This window comes from Engystomops pustulosus, chromosome 5, assembly GCF_040894005.1.
Source record: "Engystomops pustulosus chromosome 5, aEngPut4.maternal, whole genome shotgun sequence".
NCBI classification, from domain to species: Eukaryota; Metazoa; Chordata; class Amphibia; order Anura; family Leptodactylidae; genus Engystomops; species Engystomops pustulosus.
The window spans coordinates 180,092,826-180,118,201 of NC_092415.1; the positions used below are offsets into that span (position 1 = coordinate 180,092,826).

Genomic DNA, 25,376 nt, shown 5'->3' on the forward strand with positions numbered 1-25,376 from the left:
CATGTTCATCTCTATGGAGCTGACGGAGAGTGCTGAGCGCTGTACTCATCAATCTCAGTCAGCTCCATAGAGATGAATCGGGTAGTCTGCGCATGCATACATCAGACCCCCATTCTCATCACTAAGACCCCCAGTAAATTAGTGGATAGTTAGGGCCTAAGTTTCTTTGTGGTAAAACCCATTTAATGGATTAAAATCTGATGACAGGTTCCCTTTAAAAGATTATATAAAAGTGTGACCACCAGACATAAACCCAATCTGGAATAGAAAAATCTAAACTTTCCCCCCCCCCCCCCAAAGAAATCTACTTACCTTTCTCTTATTGATGTCATATTTTCAGATTTTAACCTGTCTTTTGGAAGAACTCAACCAAAAGAAATAGGAAACACAGAAAAAAAGTTTATTGGACATATAAACCTTTACAAAAGAAGTCCAGTAAAATACACACAAAATGCAATGCAAATAATAATAAAAAGAAAGCACAGACCACAACTAAAAACATTGGAAGTGATCCTGTTCACATTTATACTTCGTGTCTTCTCCAGTAACAATAAAAGAGAAGAGAAGTTGGTAAACACAAGATTTGGACTTAAAACTTCTCATCTGGACATAAAAAGTGAGACGATGGCACCGGGTGTTAGGTGCGTGTAAACATACAGGTGCAGGAGGTCCAAACGTCTGCTCTGGGAAATATAGCAGATCAAAAGTGGAATTGAGGAATACTGCGTCTTCTAGAAATGTGCTTCAAAAAAGGTTTTTATTTAAATTCTTAATATTTAAAAAAAAATATTTTCCTGTCGCGCTCGAGGTGGGTCATTAGTAGTAGATTTCTGCTCAACATATAGTGAACCTTCACAACTTTATTGATCATAGGGACACTGACAATATGGCGGCACTATTTATCTCACACTAGTCTATTCATGAGCTCTATGTATTGTACTGTACACGGCTCGTCCCCCACCTGTAGACCCCCGGCTCTTGGGAAACTACAACTCTCAGCATCTACAGCTAACAGGGCATGCTGGGAGTTGTAGTTGTCCAACTTCTAACCATTATTGCATCCTGCAAGTTGCTTAGATCTCACATTGAGACTACAAAAGTATACAATTGATTTTTTTTTATCTAAAATCTTTAAAAAAAAAAAAACTGCCATGTGTGGGGTATTATATAACTTTTGGGAGTTTTAAGATCTGTTAGACTCCCTATCATTGTACTCAGGGTTTTGTTTTCAGAGTATGGAATAAGGGGAAGTGGTTGTAACTACACAGGAACGTTTTCCAAGCCGAAGTGAAACGCGGCTTAGGTTATGGCTGACGTCTTACACGCGGCAGAGAGAGGTGAAGATTTTCTGCACTTTGTAGTCGTGTTGAGCAACGATTTTGACACATAATCCCTATAATCCCTCATACATGTCGCATATCAGTCCGGCTCCTTCCTGCACCTCCCTTAATATTCTGAACATGTATCTTATACATAAAGGACATAATGCATTAGAAAGTTCTGGAGAGGATTCTCTGGGGCAGAAGGCTAAAAATGTTTTTTTTTTTTTTTTGGGGGGGGGGGGGGGGGAGGGTCCAGCCTAACCCCTTCTGCCCTGATCAGGCATGTTGAATTTTTATGTCCAATCTTTTTTCTCTCCTGGAGAGAAATACACAGACCTGTCTGAGAACAGCCTGCTCCTCCCTCCATACAGACAACACATGTACGCCATGTAAATGGGGAGGTATATATGGAGATTGGGGTATATTATGGATCTTCTGTAGCAATTTGGTCCCTGGGATCTTTTTAAAAACTTTTAAAAGTGCAGTTAATAACCATGAATAAGAGATGTACCCAGGAAAACTTTGTAAGAATTCCTCACGCAGGATGTTATCGGAGGTGTGCGAAAGCAGCAATACCTGAGATCCTATGTGCATGTTCACACAGTGCTCTTCATTGTGCATATCACCTTGGTAGCAGGGATATCCACCGATCAGGTGGATTTCTTTGGATGGATCTAAGAGGCGATACCGGTGCAGACAGAGGGGCGCCATTTCTGGAAGTAGCTGGAGTGAACGCATTTCATACAACTCCCATGCAAAGGAATATCCAGGTTAAGATCTGTCAATAATATGTGCAACATCACATGTAACATTTCCTTTAAGTCTCCTTCAGATAAATATTTGCAAGAAGACTTACAGGAACTTGAACTGTTACAATATATACCCTTTATGCAGGGCCAAGGGGGGCGGAGCATGACACATACAGTCTCTCTATGGTGGGAAAGCTCGGCCCTGCACACGACATGACACAATGGAGTGTTCTTTTAAATGTCAAGATCTTCTTCGGTGAGAAGGATTAAGGAATGTGTGACATGACTTAATCATATATATAATATATATATATAACACTGCACATTGAGATATGTGATATATGGCTGTGAGATTCCTGGACAGCTGTAAACCTCCTAGATGTCAGCTGTGATGCATATGTCCATATTCATTCTGAGGGTAATAAACAGTGTATAATATTCTATAGAGCTCTCTGATACATCTCTATTTTTAATGTAACTAAGGGGATTTTTTCCTCTTATTCCAGTGTCGGACTGGCCCACCAGAGCCTCAGAGGATCCTCCGGTGGGCCCAGGGTGTAAATTACTGCTGGACCCCAGAAATACAGCGGAAAACTTTGGAGGCTGCTAGGGTGGACCAAAGAAACCCCAGTCCAGCATTGCTTATCCTTGAGTATCTGACCACAAGAATGGAAGTCCCCAAGTCACTTGTGTAAATGGAGGGTACATTCATTTCACCTCTATGGGACTGAGATAGTAAATTACGTTGCACTAAGTTGCACCATAGGAATAAATGAAGCAGTGGGCCAGGCATACATATAGGTGACTCAAGGACAGCAAATTCTTATCTACCTATCATATGGATAGGACAAATATTTCATTATTAGGAAGACCCCTATGACCATATAAAAGATGCTTACATGACATTGAGACATATCTAGGATACAGACAATGGGACTGGAGGCTCATCGGTTATTGGGTGCATTTGTCTAAGAAGGCCCAAATGGATATTATGTATATAAAAAGATTCTCTCATATATAACACACAGAAATCTCAGATGTGATGGGGATGGTCCATACATAACTAGCACCACTGAGAATATCTGGCCTCCAGTATTTAGCTCCAAGACTCATAACTAGAGCCGAGTACAAGGGGCTGATGAGATGATCCGAGACTCCATGACAATGGCAGACGCTGAAGTATAGATGTAATTGTCTTACCATAGATATGCATAGACAAGAATGAATTATGTATTATTGCAAAACCCTGCAGTGTATACAATCCTGCACTGTCCAATGGAGAAGCTACAAGAAAGTAGAACAACACGCACATTACCCGGCCTCATGGTCACACCAGATCAGTGGATAGAGATGAAGACAGTGGGGGTCATTTACTGAGGGCCCGATACACGTTTTCCCGACGTGTTACCCGAATATTTCCGATTGGCGCCGATGTTCCCTGTATTGCCCCGGGATTTTGGCGCACGCGATCGGATTGTGGCGCATCGGCATGCACGCGGCGGAAATCAGGGGGCGTGGACGAACGAAAACCCAACGGATTCGGAAAAACCGCTGCATTTAAAAAAAAAAAAAAATGTCGCAGGACTCGCGCTTACCTTCACCAGGTATAGGCTCGTGCATTCCAGCGGACCTCGGGGAACTTCAGCGCAGCAGCGACATCTGGTGGACGGCCTTAGTGAATCGCCGGAAGATCCGAATCCACAGCACAGAACGCGCCACTGGGTCGGGTAAGTAAATCTGCCCCATTGTATAGGAGATTATGAGCTGATGGCTACAAGTGTGTGAACGGGGGACCACATGGGGCATTGTTTTACTCCACAGCAAAAAAAAATTATACGTGTAAGCCCACGTTACTCTGTGTACAACATGACATCACCAGAAATGGAGTAAATGGAGAGAAGGACTTCTGTAAAATGAATACATCTAATCTTGAAGCTGGGTCGTTCTCTGTGCTTATACTGATGAATATATTAGTTTTGTGCTTTGTGCTTTCCAGGAACCAATAATCTAGTACTTTGCAAACCAGCTTTTACCCCTATAAAATAGCAGCTCCCACAGGGAGGGTATGTAATGTTCTTTCTAGAATTACCGCTTTTATGTGAAATTCCAACCATTTTGCTATTAAAAGAATCTCCAAATTCTTCTAAAAATGAGCAGAGAAGAGTCATAATCCGAGGAGAGTCTAATTTTTGAAGCTGAGGAGTCAGCATCATTTTAGATGATCCCATCTTTAGTTCTATAGCACCTAGAAACACACTTTAGGGTTATATTAAAGATAATAATTTCATATTTGTGGTTTGTTGTTCTGTGATATAGATAACCAAAGATATAGGCAGTTAAAACATAGTTGGATAAGGATTCAATACGCACCCTTTAGCTTAACGGTCTGTACCTAGGTCCAGTACACCCCAGAACCAAAAGCCTCCTGTAATCTGAAAGACGAGATTCTTATCTTTAATATGACGCTAACAGCACGGTGCTTGGTACTATAAAACCAAAAGTAGGATCATCTAAAATGACACTCCCCCTTTGAAGGGGAAAGTGACACATCTCAGGCAAATATGACCCTCCTCTGCTTATATTCTCCTGGATTTTTTTCTTATACAGTAGGTAATTCCAGAATTCTAGAAAGGACATTTCCATGATATAGTAGTTTAATGGGGTAAAAACTGGTGACAGTTCTTTTAAGACCTGTTAGTGGAGAGTTACGTGTAAATACCTTTGTGATCGATCTTATTACCAGCCTTACTGAGAAACAGGCCATTCTTACAAGTGTCCAGAAGGCGGGTCCTAGTGCTCTCCCTATTGCTTCTTGACTCCTCCATTTTGCTCCAGTGTGAAGTCAGCCATCACTCAGAGTAGAGGTGAGGGAGCACTTCAGCATTGGGACCCGCCTTCGGGGGCATCCTCATTCTCCAGATCAACTTTGCATATACTTTTTTGCATATACTTTTTTGTGTGATTAAATTATGAAAATAGCGGCTACCTAGCACGGTCATATGAGGGACTTGTGTCTCCATTGATGGCTACGAGTACACCTGACAGGTGCCAAAAAAAACTAAAAATTAAAGTCATAAGACAATATATAAATTTGTGTATTAAAGATATACATATAGTAAACTATTTGCTGATACATTTCTAATAATCTCTATAGTGCATGGAACTCAATTGTGCAGATACAGAGCTCCAGATCTTCTCCTCACCGTGGCTGCTGCATGTAATCTTTTAAGGGTCTTGTACCTCCTTTCATAAAACACCAAACAAAGACCACTAAACCTTAAAGAGGACCTGTCACCTACATTTTCGGCACCAGGAGCTGCTTACTAAAGTAAGCAGCTCCTAGTGCTTGATCAAACGCCACAGTGTTATAGTGATAGCGTTACCGGAAACCTCCGGTAACGCTATCAAACACTGCGGCGGGGTACAGTGTAATCATCGGACAGCTCGCAAAGCTGCCCGATGTATTCATGAGGGGACACTCCGAGGCGCTGCCTCTACCCCGGACTGCCCCGCTCGCTCCATAGGCCGTCACCGCCCCTAGCCACGCCCCAACCCCACCCCCTCATGAATACATTGTGGTACACTGTACCCCGCCGCAGTGTTTGATAGCGTTACCGGAGGTTTCACTCTAACACTGCGGCGTTTGATCAAGCACTAGGAGCTGCTTACTTTAGTACTTTAAAGGAACACTCCAGTCACAGCTGGAATCTCCTCCCTTCAAGCCCTGCACCAGCTATTATTCACTGCCTGTCAATGGAGTGTTCCTTTAAGTTAGGATCGTCATTTATGTATTTCTGTCACTTGCTTTAATGCAGGGTCTAGGGACCCTGATCTCATAAGTTTTCTAAAATCTGATATATCTATGCATTATATTAGGAGTACAATGCGCTATAAATGTTTTTTTCCAAAATTGATCAGCAGAGAAAATCTTGACCTGTATTAATATTAACTTAACAATTGTGAACAAGAAAGGACATTCACTTCACATTGTCACCATTCATCTCAGCTTAACACCTTAATGTGCAAAGAGATACAAAAGGAAAATCCCTATTCACGGAAACTAGACTATAAAACTGCTGTATTGCCCCCCAGGAGGGGGTGTAGCCTGTACACGACGCCCTATATGCCCAATAGAGCAGGTTGTGTTCGTACAGAATGTATTGTGTATGTAGCACCAAAAAGAACGCTACATGAATGAACGACCAAGTCACTGACTGTACTACCACAGGATAAACTTGTCAGGGCTAACACTCTTATAAAGAGGACATAGTATGTGATAGGAAATATTGCTTATAAGATCACATTAACAGATTGTGGCTTATACTCCATGGACTCAGGTGTGTGATGCACCAGGATCAGGGATTTTTTTACATTTAGCGCTTAATGGGGTATAAAAATATACAAACAATATATACTCACCCCTGATCGGCAGCGCAGTGTGGACAGCCCAGGTTGTCCACACTGCGCCCCTGCTGAGCCTCTATATACAAACAGAGGTCAGTGGTGACGGACAGCATTGCGCTGAAGCGAAGCGCAGGAGAGGGGCGGGTATAGAATTTGTTTTTCTTTTCCTAGCCCCCCCCCTGGAGCCTTATATTTAATGAGTAAGCTTAAGGGTCTGTGCACACAGCAATATTATAGATCAGTGTTGTACTGATCTATACTGAGCTACTCTATGGCCTAAAGAGTTCTGCATATGGAGCATGACAGGTAGGTAACACTGCAAGGCTGTGTGCTAGTCAGTGTTACCATACCCTCCATAGCTGGCTGTACTCAGTAATGTCAGCCATCATGGGTATCATTTCTTGACTATTCCCCTGATTGTACAAGCCGGACCAACAAAAGTTTAAACATGTTGTAACATTTTGGTCACAGAAGAGTCTGGCAGGGGTTAAAGGAAATCTAACATTAAAATCCATCATAATAATCCACGGGAACTTGATTATAGATCCAAGCACCGTGACTATGGTAATCTGATAGTCCTTGAGATGGGTTACCTGAGCCCCTCTGTGCTGTGTATTCACAGGCTGTTATACTGGGCAGAAGCACTTCCTCCTCCCACTTATTGAGATGAGACAACAGGCAGAGAGAGGAGCAAGTGCAGAGGGAGCGGGGGAGACAATGCAACAGCATGTGAAGCTGCAGCACAGGGGGCCTCTGGTAACACCCCCAGGAATCCTTCAAACATTCAGGCTCATCAGCATAATTTCTAAAGTTGATTTTAGAAGGAAGGAGGTCAAATACAATATAATACAACATTACCACAGTCACAGTGCCTGGGATCTATGAGTAAGCCGTCTGGTTTATCGTGGTGGATTTTGAAGATGGGTTTCCTTTAACTCTCCTTTCTCTTGTACACTTAGCAGAGTTGGACCCTTGATTTGTTTTAGTGCAGATTCCTCATAAGTAGTATCTAATGATAAGTGAGAACCTAAGTAACAAAAACAATCCAAGATGGCATCACATAACATCTGACACAATGACAGACAAGCCTGTCCCCAAGTTCTTCTGACCCCAAGGCACAAGGATCTCATGTATGAAAATGCTCCTAAAAGAAGTCGCCCTGTGGTCCAGGTCTCACTTGGAGTCGGACGACCGCCGTTTTTCTGAACCACATCTGATACATGAGGCCCAATCTGCCAGGGTGCAGGTTCTCATGTTCTCTAGAGATTTTGCTACGGTCACATTAAACTTCTAAGCAAAAAAACACAAAAAGTAGAAGAAAGTCTTATTCACAGCAGTGCAGTTATGTGGCCACCATGACCTATAGGTGAAGTCTTTGCTAAGTCTATAGAGCTATGTATACAAGAACAGCCATGTACCAGGCAACCGCTTCATCTTGTGAGCCCCCCAGGAATGTCAGTCGCAGCAGGATTGTGGGAAGTCACAGTGTTTTCTGATGCCCGTTGGGGGACGGTGAATCATCGCTGGGCTCATTGGATAGCTGAAGTTTGTCTAAACCTGTGAAGAACAACGTACGGATAGGAGTCGGCATGAAAAAAAAAAAATCACACAATTATTATTATGTAGCTTCCTGTGGCTTCAGTGCTAGCAGAGAGTTACAAGTTATCCACCAGCTTTGTGTACGTGGGTCATTGAGTCACGATATTTGCTTGTAGTTATACTATTACCGTAGTTATCCATTATATACTAATATATAATCCCACTACTTGATGTAAAGCACATAAGATACAATACCTATTGCTTTCAACAGCTCTTCTCGGACTGCGGAGGTGAATTTGCGCATTAAACACAGCGTCGTCACGATGGCAAATATCAGATTGTACGTTACGACGATGTAGAAGTTTCCCAGCCAGTTGAATCTCCCAAAGTCGCCCAACAGATCGAATCTAGTGATTCCTGAGAGCAAAGAGAAGTCAGTGGTTACATTCACACGGGCCGTGTCATATCCTGAAAGAAGCACAACACCTTTATAGCCTGCACAAGAAACATGGTCCAAACCCACACATGGGGCCGGACCGCACGGGGACCCGGAATCCAGACAGAATGTAAGCTCTATTGATACATTTGTGTATAAGTAACTTATAGCACGTGTCCCCATGAATTTTGATGGGTTCATACACCTGGCCGGGGTTTCCAAGCCCCTGTATATGAGCTGACTACTCTCCTGGAACCATAAGCCAGATATTGAAGGTCCAAATATTAGAAAGGTTTGAAGGAAATGTACCATGATAAACCAGGGACACTTACTCATAGATGCAGACTCTGTGACTTGGTAATCTTCTTATATTTGCTATCCATGGCCAAATCCCTTCTAAAACCAATAAGACCAAAAGGGCTCTGGGGTGAGTTATCAGAGCCCATCCATGCTGTAGCTTCACAGGCTGTTACACTGTCTCACCACCCCCTTAGCATATTCTGCAGCCATATGACTGCTGTAATCTCATGGCAGCAGAGGATGTTTCAGCACACAGTGGAAGGAACAGGCTCCTGCACAATGTAACAGCCTGTGAAGCTACAGCAGAGAGAGGCTCTGGTATTCCAACCTCCGACCCACCGCCATTCAGGCTCATTAGCAGAATTTTAAACGTTGATTTTAAAAGGAAGGAGGCCATGGATAACAAATATATGACGATTACCACAGTCCCGGTGCCCGGATCTATTAGTAGGTGTTCTTGGTTTATCATGATGGATTTTGCTGCTAACAGATCTGACCTGATGTTTTTCTAGCATGACATCAGAAAACATGAGTGGATCATCAGAAGTCAGACCAACGATTCTAAAAAGTTAAAAAATAAAAAATCATCAAAATTACCATGACTTCCATTCTAAGCAGATGATGCTAGATACTCTCCTTTACTTTATCACGTGTTTTTGTGTTTGTTTTTTGTGTTGCGTTTATATTTTTAGTTTGCCTTTCCCATCCCGGCTCCTGTTACATCTTTGAGGTGAAAAAAAAAAACTCCTGTGAGAAGCCCATGAATGTGTTAAACGTATTTCTTGGCTTTCATCTATAGAGAAGCAGCGGGCAGAACATGTAGCGCGATGCATGTTGATATTTTGCAAAGCGCCACATGACTCGGTACTGTACCCTAATGCAGTCTATTAATCCTGTTTGGACAGCTGTGTCTGTGCGTTTGTTCGCGGCCGCTCGGATTGTAGCATCCTTCTTTTTACCTTCTATTCTTCCTCTTTTATTTATCTCTATGGCAAACTATTCAGGAATGTGGTTTGTAAGGAAAGGGGAGGGGGGGGGGAAAGTGGCTTTGGCAATTAATTTGTTTTCTTTGTCACAACAATTGTGCCCAGCGAGCGCCTTCCTCTCAATAACCCGTGTACATTACTACCAACTGCTCGCCACAATCTCGGATTATTGTGCGCGCAAAAAAAAAAATCAGCTTTAAAAAGGCGCAAAGAGGGGGCGAGCTTAAGCCACACAAAAGGCTATTTGTTAGTTCCCACAGGAGTTTTCTATCTGTTTACACGCACACAGATTAATACTTTCGTTTTGCTGGTGAAAGACAGAAGACTTAATCCAATCTGCTAAATAGTCTACAGCGAAAAGGGAAACGCAACATCCAAAAAACATTGGCAACACACGGCCCCCAGGTCAGAGCCGTCCAGGGTTGTAGTATACTGTATGATATCACACAACAGGTTTTAGAAAAACCCAAAAGATTTCCATTTGAAATAATATTTATTTAGTTTACAGTGGAAAATTTCGAAGTAATAGAAACAATGTATTTCTGATGTGGTTTTCTAGGGGAGAAAAAAATAAAAAAATTCCTCACTCCATCTCTGCTCCAACTGCATCATTTTATTGTTAAATTTTTGAAAATTGCTGTCATGTTATTTCCGGGGTCTTGCAGCAGTCTTGTGTAGGGCGCTAGAATATTGTGCATGTTACCAATGTAAGATTAAAAAACTGCTTCAAACTTTGTGAAAAGGGTTTCCCCCCCCTTCATTTGTGTTCTTTACTTCCACTGTGGATACCTACTATAACCAGGCATGGGACAGATTCAATGTTATTGTTTGTGTAATGAAAAGTTCTACAACTTTCCTATGTACTTTCTGTATCAATTCCTCACTGTTTTCTAGATCACTGCTTGCTGTCATTCTAGAGGAAGCTTTTAAGTTTTCTTCCATTGGCTTAAAAACTTGTTCCTGGTCATGTGATGTCACACAGGTGCAGGTCTCGTTATATACCTGGTCATGTGATGTCACACAGGTGCATGGCTCATTATATCCCTGGTCATGTGATGTCACATAGGTGCAGGTCTCGTTATATTCCTGGTCATGTGATGTCACACAGATGCAGGTCTCGTTATATTCCTGGTCATGTGATGTCACACAGGTGCAAGGCTCGTTATATTCCTGGTCATGTGATGTCACACAGGTGCAGGTCTCGTTATATTCCTCCTCATGCACTTAGGACCATGAATTACAGTGAAGTGAGCGTTCTGCTTAGCTGTTTGACAACATACTGCTAGAAGTTTATTAGGCTATTTTATGATGACTGGTTCCCTTTAAATGTACTCAGGATAACAAAATAACACATTCTCTAATTCACTGTTGTTAAAAAAATACAGCATTTCACAGATAGAAGTCCAACCTGTCTCAGTCCTGCTCATAAAAACTTGGTTACCCCTGGATAGGACCGTAAATGTTTTGACTACAGTCGGATTCTTCTCATGAATAGCTTTCTCTTGTCTGCCCCATTCAGTGTCTCTCTGCCTCCTGCCCCTCTCTCTGCATTACAAGACCAGCTCAGACACAGGCACTTCCTGCCGGCAAGCAGCGTGCAGAGACTTGCTCTACAATCTTCAGACAAATAAGGTCTTTATCCAGGAGGGAGACTTAAAGCAGAGCTGACTCTGTGTGTGTTATAGGTGAGGTAGCAGAGCGTGTCATTCTGTTTTATATCCATCCCATAATCTCTGATCTGTCTCATCACTCTTTCTGTGTGTCATATAGTAGTAGACTGTTCAGAAGCTAAATAGAATTGTAGATAAACCCTGTAGCCTGATAATCTAAGCACATTACCAGCATTTCATAGCACAGAGGAATAATGTAGTGTCTGCTTAGAGAGTCGTCCTCCACACTCTGGAATCTTACACTGACCATCACTGACTGATGGGAGCTAAACAGCAATAAAACTGTGTAAAGTAAGGGGTTAAAAATTATCTTTATTGTGTAATCATCCCTAGGGGATTAACATTTGAGAACTTTCTTTCATGGGAAACCCCCTTTAAGGAGTTTCTTTAACTTTGGACAATCCCATTTCTGACACCCCCCCCTCCCCCCCCCCACCATTTGAAAGTGAGTGCTGTAAGGACCCCATTTAATCAGCAGCGGCCGCAACATTTTCGGAACTGGGAGAGCAAGACACTTAAACGTGGGATTTATCATCAAGTGAAGTTCCCAGGCACGTAATCTCTTAGATGTCATAAATATCTGACATTAGTACCATAGTCACACACACATATCTGTCAATGTTACAGGTCGTCACTTCTCATGAAAATCACAGCACATAAGTTTAAACAGACCCACCTAGTGTCCTGGACATGACAGGTAGAGCTGAACTGAGCACCAGGATAGAGACGCAGTTCCCAATAATCTGTGATAGAAGAAACATATGGGACGTTTTATTACCGAGTGAACATCAATATATACCCATCATAGCCGTGTAACAAACAGGACTTCCATGGAATGTTACGATTTTCTTCTAGAATCTAATATTATATTACTGAAATGGGAATGAGCTTCTGAGAAAAATTAACCACATGGCGAGAGTTATCACTGCTTCTACACATGTGATAAAGCTTCCCCCATGCAGTTTTTTTAATGCATCAGGAAAACTAAAAACTAACAGGTTAGGAATAGACTGACGGCAATCGCTGGGGGTTAGTCTGTGGCTAATCCACAACGATTTAATGTCACGGCATAGTATGTGAGAATTATACAAACCGCATCCCATGCTGTGAAAAAAAAAATCTGCAGCATTTTAATGTGGTGATTTACATCCACTCACAACATGGGGCACGTTGCTTCAGAGAACTCCCATTCATGTCCGCAGAGGGAGATTTTAACTAGTACTTAAAGGAAATCTACCATCAGGATCCATCATGATAAACCAGGGACACTTACTCATAGATCCAGGCACCGGGACTGTGGTAATCTTCATATATTTGTTATCCATGGCTTCCTTCCTTATAAAATCAACTTTTAATTATGCTAACAAGCCATACTGGCTCTACCAGAGTCTCTTCATGCCCTGGTTTCACAGGCTGTTACACTGTCTCTAAGCCCCCCCACTGTGTGCTGCTGCCATGAGAATACGGCAGGAAAAGGGCAAAGTTATGAGGTAGCAGATGGGAGGGGAGACGATCTGCTGCACAGAGGGGCTCTGTTAAAAAACCAAAAGGGCTCTGGGATGTTAACAGAGCCCCTCTGTCCTGCAGATTGTCTCGCCCTCCCATCTGCTCCCTCATCACTTTCCCATTTTCCTGACGTATTCTCATGGCAGCAGCACACAGTGGGAGGGGGAAGTGCTGAGGGTGGAGTTAAGAGACAGTGTAACAGCCCGTGAATAAGCCCGGGCATAAAGAGGTTCTGGTAAAGCCAATATGGCTTGTTAGCATAATTGTAAAAGTCGGTTATAGAAGGAACGAGGCCATGGATAACAAATGTAAGAAGATTATCACAGTCACGGTGCCTGGATATAGGAGTAAATGTTTTCACAGTAGATTTCGTTTAAAATAAAATTGCCTCTTCAAATCTTTAACTTCTGAGAGTAAGTTTTACTACTATAGTAACTATACTATACTACTAGTAACTATAGTGCAGCCCAAGAGCTAAGAGACCTTCAGACAGACAAGAAAGGAGGTAAGAAGAAGAAGGAGTCATATGGACAATTAAAGAGGACAATGGCTGCTCCTTAGTTACTGACCTCCTCGGCCGGCTTGTGGGAATATCCAACAAAAATAAATGTACACATCTGTGTCAAAGCGTTACTTAACAGTTTCATTCTTCTACGTCTGGTGTCAGATTGTGCAAAGTCAAATTAGCCTGAACCTGTAAGATGTGGCTGAATGGGCCGCTCCAGTCTTATTTTAATGATTTAAATGTGAATGACTGTCTTGTCTTCCTCGCTGTAGCCGAGCTTCTTCAGACTTCAATGCGGCCCAGTGAAGTACAGTTCACACAAAGTTACTCATTAGCAATACGGTTCCTTTTGGGAAGAAAGAAAACTTCCCTTTCAGCCTTTCTATGGCTGGTTAACAAGCCCAGTAATTGCAGGCTCTGCCCTTTTATCGGATGAATGGATGGCGGCCAAATTAAACACGGCGCACATCCCCCTTTTTCACACTCGTTCCACATTTAGGAAATCTTCCAATTTGTTGTGTTTTTATATGGAGGTTGCAAACAAATATTCATCGCTGCAAATGAGTCATGGGGGGGGGGGGGACAATTGATAAGGGGCGACAGTCATCTACCTCATGACCTGCAGTAGTGTTACCTTTGTCATCGTTGTGTCATCTTTTCTGGGTGTGAAACTTCCAAAAAAGCGCAGACTGTAGAAGCCGACCACAGAGGAAACCATCAGATAGCTGAGCCAGAGTTAAGGTAACACGGAGGGAACAATGGAGGAGTCTGGCCGGAGGAATGTTCTCCGTCACCTCCGATGGAAAGACAAAACACCTCAAGTGCTTCTAGAAGGGCCAACCTGACGGATTCACACCCTCCCGTCACTCCACCAGACTGATGGAGAGCAGTGACAAATCATACAAGTAGCAATTATCATAACATCACTGTTGTATCAGCTCAACAGCAGATAATACATATTTAACTCCTTAATGTCCATGCCTGAAAAGACCATCATAACCGGGCAATTTTAGAGAATTTTTCAGGCGCGGTGTCTTAAAGAGAACCTGCCATGCAAATGACCCCACCTAAAATAAATAGTTAATTAAAAACGATGATTAAAAAATCACTGCCCTTATCCCTAAACATAAAGTTATATGCAACTTACCTGATGTGAGTCCATCACACTAAGTGAGTCCAGTGAGGTTACTTGCCCTGCCTCCTTGTGCCCGATTGACAGGAATCACTGCTAGGACATCCTGCTATGTGGAACTTGAGAGAAAGCTCTGTTACATTATTGGCCACTTGATTTCATGTGACCAGGATGATGTCATCTAAGGTCCTGTTACATTTGCACAGGCTACCCAATGAAGTCACAGCAGAATACGTGGAGGCATGCTGTAGTCATGCCAGGATACTGTCATGTGATCAGATACATACATGGGGTAGATGTTGCAAATGTAACTATGTAAAGGACCTTAGATGACATCACCCTGGTCACATGACAAGTAGAGAAGAGGCATGGGGAGGAGTAGATGGGAGGGGTTGGCCGAGCAGGACACGCCCCCTCCGATGCCAGGGAATATAAAATAAATTTGATTTATGGGGATGCGAGGAAAACAATTTTTAGCTAAAAGAAGGGGGTCTGTTAGTTATACAGCTAGTGACAGCTAGCTATAGAGCTCTAATATGTTGTGACAGGTTCCCTTTTCATATTTATGTGCAATACAGCGCAGTTCAAAAATTTACAAAATGTTAAAGGATTTCTAGTTAGTTTTATCTGGGTTTTTTTTGTAATGCATAGTACTTTTTCAAAAAATGTTCACATTTAAGGTATGTTTCCATCCCAGCAAATAAATGTTATTGTTTGTATAACAAAAAGTGGGGCTGAGCCCAATCCCATCTGCATTTCCATTGAAAAACATGAGATCACTAACAAACGCCTGGGGTTGTGCATTGTTCCATGCAAAACACGGGTCGCTTGTTTCTCTGACTATATTCCTATGGGTCTGTTCACACATCTGTTTGCAGTCAATTTTTCCTCAAATTCTGGCAGCCAGCTGCAGAAAATGCATTAGAAAACCATCCGCTTTTTTTTGGGCAGAGGTAAAAAACAAAACAAAATGATGATATCACACATCTGCATTTTTTGCAGAACCGCCCGTCTGAATAAGCCCTAAAGGAATACAATGCTAATATTTCCTTCTGCAGTGTGAGGTCGTACAGACCATCAATAAACCACAGGTGAGGCAGCTTTACCAAGGATACAAAATTAAAATGATTTCCAAAGCAGCTCCAGCAAATCCAAATGTGAACAATGACGCATTTCCAATACCTGGCCCCTGGAAGAGAAAAAAAAAAGTATGTTAAAAGACTTTATATAGGAGAGATTCATAATTACTAAATATAATTAAAGGGAACCTACCACCACGAATCTACCTATAAAGGTAGATCGGGTGGTAGGTGGATGTATGGGACGTGAGGATAGCCCTTTTAAGAGCTAATCCTCACGTCCCCGCTAGCGTCACATAAACTTTATTGCCCTAATATGTTAATTTAATTAAGCGGCTACCGGGGCGTGGAGTAGCCGGACACGAGGCTACACGGCGCGGCTACTCCACGCCCCAGTAGCTGCTTTCCCCCGCCTACCCTGTGATCTTCGGCGCGCAGCTCCTGGCAGCTGCGCGCCCTCGTCCGAGAAGCCGGAGTTCTGCGCATGCGCAGTAACTCCGGCCAAGATGCGCAATCTCGCAGCTGCGCGCCGAAGATCACAGGGTAGGCGGGGGAAAGCAGCTACTGGGGCGTGGAGTAGCCGCGCCGTGTAGCCTCGTGTCCGGCTACTCCACGCCCCGGTAGCCGCTTAATTAAATTAACATATTAGGGCAATAAAGTTTATGTGACGCTAGCGGGGACGTGAGGATTAGCTCTAAAAAGGGCTATCCTCACGTCCCATACATCCACCTACCACCCGATCTACCTTTATAGGTAGATTCGTGGTGGTAGGTGCCCTTTAAACATATTTCGCATGTATTTCCAATAGGGGTGGTCCCTGGATTAGGCACAGGATATGTTCTTTAGGTTTGTTCTTAAGTTGAATTTGTATGTAAGTCACATCAGGAATATTTTTTAAGCCCAACTCCAGACAAATTTTGTCCCTGTGATAATTTAATTAGCAAGATTTTGTGCTGTAATGGGAACAAGGATTATCCATAAAGCTTCATTACAGACACCTTACAGCTGATCATTACAGTCTGGGACTAAAGTAACATCCAGAGAGCTTCACCAGAGGTCACAGTGGTCAGGTCCGTCTGTAACTATGGGTCGTCTGTAAGTAGGGTGTTCTTAAAGTCAAGGACCATCTGTAGTTCTTGACGACACATAAGAAGATACATTTATTTACAAATAGTGTACACAAATATCACATTGCCTTTTTTTGTTTTATAATCACGACATGTTTCTAAATAAAAACCTGAACACCTCATGTTTTAATGATTTAGATAAGACAGATGGTATAAGTATATAATAAATCTCCCCTATAAACTACAACTGATAAAAAATGTGCTGCTTGTAGCCACCACTAGGAGGAGCTCAGCGCATAATTTAGTGGAATTAATACAGCTAGCAAAAGAGCTGAAAAAAAATTAAAAAATAAGATAAATGCTCTGAGTGAATCAACATCAGGGATGTGGGGGATTACCTGATGTGCTCCCTATATTTACAAATGGATTAATAAAGGAGCAAGCAGTTTTTTATGGAGTTGGATGTTTCAACCCTTTATCTTTGATGTCAATATTGTGTTCTTCTGGAGGACTTTACATAACAGCAAGCGGACAATTGGGTGAGCGGGAGAGACAATTTGGTATTTGGAGCTCAGTTGAGCTGGGATCACTACATACCAAAATACTAAATAATGAACTGCAAGGCTTTAACATAAGGGGCTGCAATGTGAGGGGGGGTGCAATGTGAGGAGGGGGCTGCAATGTGAGGGGGTGCATAAAAGGTGGGCGCAGAAATGTGAGGGGGGCTGCAATGTGAATGGGAGATGAAATGGGGCCTGAGATGTGAGGGAAAGCAGAAGGTGGTGCCACAATGTAAGGGAGAAGGGGGAATGTGGGCCAAAAGAAAGGGAGCAATATACACGATGCTGTGTCTCAGAAAGTGGCATTATACAGTGTGGGGGCTATGAAGGTGGTATTATACGGTATAGGGATACTAAGGGGTGGAATAAGAGACAGGGCAAAATGTGTGGCTTAGGGTAGAACAATTCCCTCTTACCCATGGACAAAAGTTGGGTAGAAATGAATTATTAAATAATTGGATAACATATGATATTCTGGATTGTAATGGAGGATCTCCAATAGCCGGGCCTGTGGCCTAGGCCCCATCTAGGGTCGCGAAATCGGAGTTGGCCAAGACCTTCATGTTATGAGGTGTGAGCAATATTAGGAGATGCACTGGTTTCTAAATTATGTCATTTTGTTACAATAAAACTTTATGGAACGTGGATTGTCTTTGTATGTGGTGCCGTCCCTCTGTTACTCCTCCAAGTAAATTGGCCAGCTAGAGGCACCAGGGGAGAGCACGTCACACTGTATGCGTGGATGGGACGGTCCGTGTGGAGAAACACATCTAATCCGTAACACCTAGTTAGCAATTTAACTTTTTAATTTCCAGTCGGAATAACAGATGAAGGACACAACATAGGGTTATCAGAATCAATGGTTTTATAGGGAATAAAGGCGGCCCCTTACTTACAGACGACCCCTAGTTACAGACTGACCCCTCTGCCCACTGTGATCTCCGGTGAAGCTCTCTGGATGTTACTATAGTCCCAGACTGCAATGATCAGCTGTAAGGTGTCTGTAATGAGGGTTTATGGATAATACGTTGTCTCATTACAGCAAAAAATTATATTTTATAATTGTAGATGCACAGTTTCAACTTAAGAACAAACCTGTGGAACCTATCTTGTATGTAACCCGGGGACTGCCTGTATAAGTATTATCAGTAAGTGTAACTACTGGGGCGAGAGGTTCTTTAATGGCCCGAGGATTCCTGCGGCACATAAATGAATCCCTGCACATGGGGAGATCAGAGCACTGGCCATGATCCAGACTATTCTGACTTGCAGACATCCTCCCAAGCCGTCGTGCAGGTATCATGAAGACATCCAGGACAGCTTCTAAAGGAGAAGGGGCCGCTCATGCCAAAAAAATGAAAACTCAGACAACAACTGGTTTCATGAAGTTGTTCCTTACACCTGTGCAGGTTTCTACACAGATACAAAACCCACAAGCAAAAACCTCAGCAGTGAATTTAGGAAGACGCAGGGAAAAAAAAAAATAAAAGCCTGAAGATTAAATTTACAAAGGGAAGTAATTCTATTCCTTCTGTGTGGGGAGGGAGGCGAAATACAGGGAGGACGATTATCATTTATTTCAAGGTTAAAAGAAAATTAAAATCTTTCAATGGCAAATGTTGTGAAAAGACCGAAATGTATCAATTCAAAATGTGACACTTCTCACTACGGTCGGTTGTGTACAAGCATAGCCATGTAAAATCCGATAAAATCTATGAATCAATGCAACATTAAGAAGCACTCAAATTATTTTTACTTTTATCATTTCCCTATACCCGCAATATATATAGTAGACAAGTAATATTGCCTAAAAAGAATTCTACCATCAAAATCAAGGATAAACCAGGGACACTTACTCATAGATCCAGGCACCGTGACTGTGGTCATCATCTTATATGTGTTATCCATGGCCTCCTTCCTAACAAAATTATTACAAAAATTCTTATGAGGAGCGTTACCAAAGCCCCTCTGTGCTATAGCTTCACTGGCTGTTACACAGTGCAGGAGCACTCCTCCTCCCCCCCTCTGTGTGAGATTACTTAAAGCAGAGGGAAGGGGGAAGATGTGTTTCCAAACAGCGTAACAGCCTGTGAAGCTGGAGCAAATAGGGGCTCTGGTAACACTCCCAGGAACCCTTCTGGCTCATTATCATAATTTTAGATGTTCATTTTAGTCCCTGGTTTATCTTACTTTGAGGGTAGATTTCCTTTAACTAGATGTTTCTACTTGTAAAACACCATTCAGTTGGATGGTGACTACTCACTGGACTATACCACACAGGCTCTAACACCTATCACACGGACTGCTGTTGATAAAATACACCCCTGTTAGATAGTTATAACATAGAAGATGCAGCCTCATGGACCTATTTTAAGATATAAAAATGAAAATAACACTGTCCTCCCAGCAGGTAGACAAGGTATATTCTCTAGATGCCCATGTGATGTTGTGTGGAGGCATGTTTTGGGGCACCATCTCAAGCACCAGGCTTTTGTATTTGGTAACCTTCCGGACTATAATAGTCAGAATAGGGCTACACTGCTGGGAAATGATTTCCTTTCAGAACTGTATAATGTACACTACAATCAGGTAAGAGGCATGCAAAACAGATATATATATATATTTGCTGTAGTGCTTCCTTAACTGAACAGAGAGAGTTCTGCTATTTATTTTAGCAACTGGTAAGAGACCCCCAAACCCCCAGGAATTCCTTCACGGACAGTCAAATGCTATACACAGGGATACAGCGGATCAGTAGATCTTCAAAATATTATTGTTTATTGATTTAAACAACCTAAACCCACAAATCTGTGTTACCTTTGAACCCTTTGGCATTGCAGTCTCATCCACCAGAAGGCGCAGGATGTTACAGGTCACCAAAATCACAGAGAAAGACTAAAAGAAAAACACAAAAATCTGTCAAATCTTTTACTATTTAAATAACCTTCAGACTTCCCATCATATATAAGAGGATGTATGAAGCCTTACAGGTCTTTATGATAGAAATTTTGCCAGTTTCTGGCCTAAATAAAAGTAAACCCATAGGAAACTATGGAGCAACAATGGACAATTGCAGAACATGGGTGTGGAAGTGATAAGTAGGAATGAGAGAAACCACTGAAGTCCACACTTAAATTCTTTTCGGGCCCAGGTTTCAGTAACACCGGTGATCCGTGCTGGCACGATCGTGGGCGTTAACCGTTTAAAGGACACCTGTCATCAGGTCACTAGTCCTGTCACTACTGTTGGAGCAGCTCACAAGGATCCCATCCCAGCCTTTATCTAGTTATTTCATACATTGATCATTATAAAATCATCTTTTCTTTTTTATGTAAATGAGGCTGGTCACATGGTCAGAGGCAGTGATCCTCTGTCCTCAGTCACCCCTGTTCCCCCTCCCCTCTCCTCCCCCTGCTCATGTCTGTGTGTAATGTATAGTAAAGCATTGCTGGTGTCTGTGCTTTATCTACCTCCTAATAAACAAAAACACAGACATCAGCTACACATGTACCTGACATGTTCTGCTATAACATGGCTGCCTGGAGCTGTTGTATCTTTCACATATACACACACACAGGCTGCAGGGGGCGCCAGCACCAGGAAGAACATCATTATACAGCCTCACATAATTATACAGGCTGTCAGTCATGCACTGGGGGTGTGGCTGTGCCTCCCACTCATGAATAAGCTGGACAGCTTGCATATGCTAATGGATCATTGGACATTTCACAGGTCATTTGTATACAGCTTTAGGACCTCATTGCTTAGGTTTACAGGCATGTAGAGGGACAATGAAGGGATAGAGGCAATGCTCTCTAATGGCAGTTTATGAAAATATATTTAGCTTAGGGGGTTATTTTGCCTGACAGGTTCTCTTTAAATGCCCCACGGCAAAGACGCCAGAGGTATATAAATTGATGCAGCACATTGCATTCCACCATTTTGGGGAGGATCCGTGCTCCCCATGACGCCATTTGGGAGTTAAGATCCTCCTTAAAATGGCAGCATGCAATTTCCCGGCACATTATTACCGGCGCTGCATCAATTTAAATGCCACTGGCGACTTTGCTAGCAGCATTTAAATAGTAAACGTCCAAGATCGGTGCCAGCTCCGCTTCCGGGTGCTACCGGCAGGGAGTTTGAGCCAGAGCCGAAGAAGGCCAGGGGGGCCAAACCAGTGAAGTTCAGTATGAACCCAAATTTTAAAGTTTGGATCTGCTCATCCCTAGTGATAATAGATGGGTCTGAAACTGGTGTTGCTGTACAATCTATGGGGTTGCATATACTGCGGTATCCGATTTTCAGAAGGCATAAGAGAATATTGTTACCGTCGCAATGAGGAGCAGTATCATTACAGCGGGATAGACCAAGTTCCTCTCCCAGGGTGAAGCATTCTTCCTTCTTTCTTTAAAAAAAAAAAAAAAACAACAGATGTGGAAAAACCATATAAACAAGCATGTTCCCACATTTCTTTGAAGCCACCAGATTTCTACCCATCTCTTCTACATGTAACTTATAAGTTTAGAGTTTAAATATGTAATTTTTTTTCACTTCCTATAAAGGAAGTGCCAAAATTTGGTGCAGGTTTTGCCAAGCAATCTTGACCTTACCAAAAAAAAAAAAAAAAAAAAAAAAAAAAAAAAAAAAAAACCTCACATTTCTCATTATCTTATCTCCACCATTGAGGTTACCTTTTGATTCTAGTCATTTACTAACCAAGTTTGCATTTCATAGCCTTTGCATTCAAAAGATCGTGTTCAATCCTCTTCATATTGTTATCCACTACAGAACGTCCTCCTAGAGTAAAAAAAACATACACAAAAGTAATGCTTTGTGTGAATAGAAATAAAGGGGATCTGTCACGAGATACACATCTTCCAGTCTTTAATGTACAATTCTGCCCCTCTTACTACAATGTGTTCGGCTCCTCCTGCTCTATACTATACTGCCTGCAGACATATATCGATATCTTTATCTATACATACACATACAATCTACTCACTTAGGTCCCTTACACACTTGCGGGTGTAATGTGGCCAAAACACTGAAGACCGGAACTCAACCTGACATGCCGAGTTCAGTTCCGGTCCTCCGCATCAGGACGGAGGTTCCAGCACACGCTGCGAGTGGGATGCAGGTTTGACACATCATGCTATAAAATGCAATTTTATATACAATTTTCTCTAATCTAGATCATGACACAAGCAGATAGAACACTATTTACAATCTATTCAGCTCATCCTGCTCTATAACATGCTGCCTGCAGACAGGACGCTATGTACAATCTGTTCACCTTCTCCTGCTCTATAATATGATCCCTGCTGATAGGACACTATGTATAATGTGCTCCCCCTGCTCTATAACATGCTGCCTGCAGACAGGACACTATGTACAATCTGTTCACCTTCTCCTGCTCTATAATATGATCCCTGCTGATAGGACACTATGTATAATGTGCTCAGCTCCTCCTGCTCTATAACATGCTGCCTGCAGATAGAGAGCAGCACATAGCGTCCTATTTTATTTTCACCATTACAATATACTACAAATAGATGAGCAGTGAATATACACAACTGTATAATTGAAACTGGCTTTATTAGGAAAACCCCAGGCACTTTTTACATTGATGACCTATCACCAGTGTAGACCATCAGTATTTGATTGGGGCACACATACGCAACCAGAAGGGTGGATTTGAATGGGGGTCTGAATGGTACCCCCACCAATCAGATGCTAAAGGCCTATCATGAAGAAAGGTCATCAAAATTGACCAGGGCCACTAGACTCACCCGCCTCTCGTTTTGTGATGGGACCCTCACCATACAAACCCCTTTGTCAAGGTCCTGTAATCATCCTGAAAATCGACCCCTTAAGCTGGCATCTCTCAGGTAAGTGCCCATTATGCCGTGTCATAACTGTCTAGCCAATGGATCAAGTTGGTAGACACGGCTTGCATGGACTAGTTCTCCAAAGTGAAGGATTCTCCATACAAAAAAAAAAAAATAATAAAAACCACAAAGCAGCTCATTTAAGGTCAATTTAACTCTATTATTTTGTTTTTCTTCCAGCCCCAACATCGGGTTTTCGTACCTCAAAGGAAACAGTAAGAGTATCTATTTGCATTCCCTTCGGGTGATTGGCATCTCTACACCAATTAGTTGGAAATTACACTGTTACTAGCGTGCAATAAAAACAGCACCTTTCATCTTTGTTAACTTTGCAAAGATACCGTCTAACCCAATAACTTTGATCAAATACGGATTTTTTTGATCCTGCCACGCCCGTCTCTGTGGATTTGGGAAAACCAATAGCTGAGGGCATTTTTTTGTTAATTTAATATACAAGGGGGGGGGGGGGATCATTCTTTGCTTTATTCTTCTCAAAAAAAAAAACCTGATGCTGTAAGTGAAATTTAAGATGTCAGAGAGAGAGTTACCTTCCCCGATCTTGTATTTTGGGGGGACAAATCGCTTGCTCTCGATTGTGTTCGCTCGCTGAAAGGCAACCCTTGGGTGCGGAGCGAGATGGCACATAATTATACATTTGGCTACAGAGCCCTTCTGGAACTTCCTATGTATAATTTGGGTGTAATTAGATATTAAAGGAATTTACTGGGGTTAATCAAAAGGCAAAGTGTCAAGGATTTGTTTGTGTACAAGATAAGCGCCGACATTCCTGATGTTTTACAGCACGGCGGGAGGAGCACGGAGTTAATGGTAACGCTATACTCCAAGGCTGACTCCAGACCAGGGCATTTACTACCAAAAGGTGAGGAATAGTTTATGGATTATTTACACCGAGGGTTTCTACATAAAGACTTAGGATAAAGCTAGAAATGCTCTGTATGTTTGCATCTGTTGCTAGATTTCTAGCAACATACAATATCGAAGGGCTTGATAGAATTCACTAATCCCCTACGGCACCAGATCGTTCATTTCCCAACTTCCTGCTGGTGGCCACTTCCTGTTCCCTATGGGCAAGCAGGAAATCACCCAGCGGTGACCTGGCCAAATCTATGTCTAGAAAAAGGCATTAAAAGGGGGTTGCCCACTTTCAGAAAATACTTGATATAGTCTGGGGTCTTTGATTCAAGTCCCAGGTCAACATAGAGTTGTTATGTTCTCTCTCTGTTTGCGTGGGATTCCTCCGGTTTCCTCCCACATTCCAAAATGATACTGGTAGCCAAATGGGGACAGGGACTGATCTGGCAAGCTCAGTGCAACATTGTGGAATCTGTGTGCGCTATTTAAAGGAATTATTATTATTAAAGTTATACAATTTTCCAATAGACTTTCTATATCAATTCCACACGGTTTTCTCTGCCTGCTGTCCTGCTATAGAAAGCTTCTGTGTTTACTTCAACTAGATATCACATGACCATGGACAGATTTCCATCCAGTTGAAGTAAACACAGAAGCTTTCTATAGCAGGACAGCAAGCAGAGAAAACCGTGAGGAATTGATACAGAAAGTCTATTGGAAAATTGTATAACTTTTCCTTATACAAACCATATCAATTATACGCTGCAAGTGGACAACTCATTTAAGGACCCAGAAAGTCGCGAATGATTGGTATAAATGCTTGTCAATTTCTGAAGCCATTCTAATCTTTGGACAACCCTTTAAGGGAAATCTACCATCAACATCAAGCATGATAAACCAGGGCCACTTACTCATAGATCCAGGCACCATGACTGTAATAATCTTAGTATATTGGTTATCCATGGCTTCCTTCCTTCTGAAATCAACTTTTAAAATTATACTAATGAGCCAGAAAGCCTCGGGGGGGGGGGGGGGGGGGCGTTACCAGAGCCCCCACCATGCTAGGATTCCTTTCATCATATATCACTATGATGCTCGGAGTCCCGTCCCTGGCGCTATGGTGAAACAAGCATCATCTTCTTTAAACAGCCCTTAAATCATTTTCTAGAATTGTGTGAGGTTTTGCCCGTCTCTTCGTGCCATAACAGTGCACGTCTGCAACACATTACCCATGAGCAGTCTATACGAGTAGTTTATATAATCGTGTTTGCAGATAGCTATTCATTTTATAAGAAGAAGAAAACCTGTAGAGAAATGTACACTGATAGATGTCCTATAGGCCTGTATACCTCTGTGTTAT

The 25,376-nt window shown here is 42.3% G+C and overlaps 1 protein-coding gene across 2 annotated transcripts in view; it reads right to left on the reverse strand.

Annotated features, from left to right (window-relative positions):
* Positions 1 to 379: 379 nt before the first annotated feature.
* Positions 380 to 25,376, reverse strand: part of LMBR1 (limb development membrane protein 1) — an 86,215-nt gene continuing 61,218 nt past the window's right edge. For both annotated transcript variants that reach the window (XM_072153955.1, XM_072153956.1), the window contains 8 exons: positions 21,972 to 22,052; positions 21,584 to 21,660; positions 20,073 to 20,150; positions 15,665 to 15,738; positions 14,052 to 14,142; positions 12,083 to 12,149; positions 8,270 to 8,431; positions 380 to 8,032 (listed from right to left, as the gene is read on the reverse strand). In XM_072153955.1, coding sequence (XP_072010056.1) covers positions 7,956 to 8,032; positions 8,270 to 8,431; positions 12,083 to 12,149; positions 14,052 to 14,142; positions 15,665 to 15,738; positions 20,073 to 20,150; positions 21,584 to 21,660; positions 21,972 to 22,052 — 707 coding nt within the window. In that variant the 3' untranslated portion in view covers positions 380 to 7,955. The remainder of the gene's footprint in view (positions 8,033 to 8,269; positions 8,432 to 12,082; positions 12,150 to 14,051; positions 14,143 to 15,664; positions 15,739 to 20,072; positions 20,151 to 21,583; positions 21,661 to 21,971; positions 22,053 to 25,376) is intronic.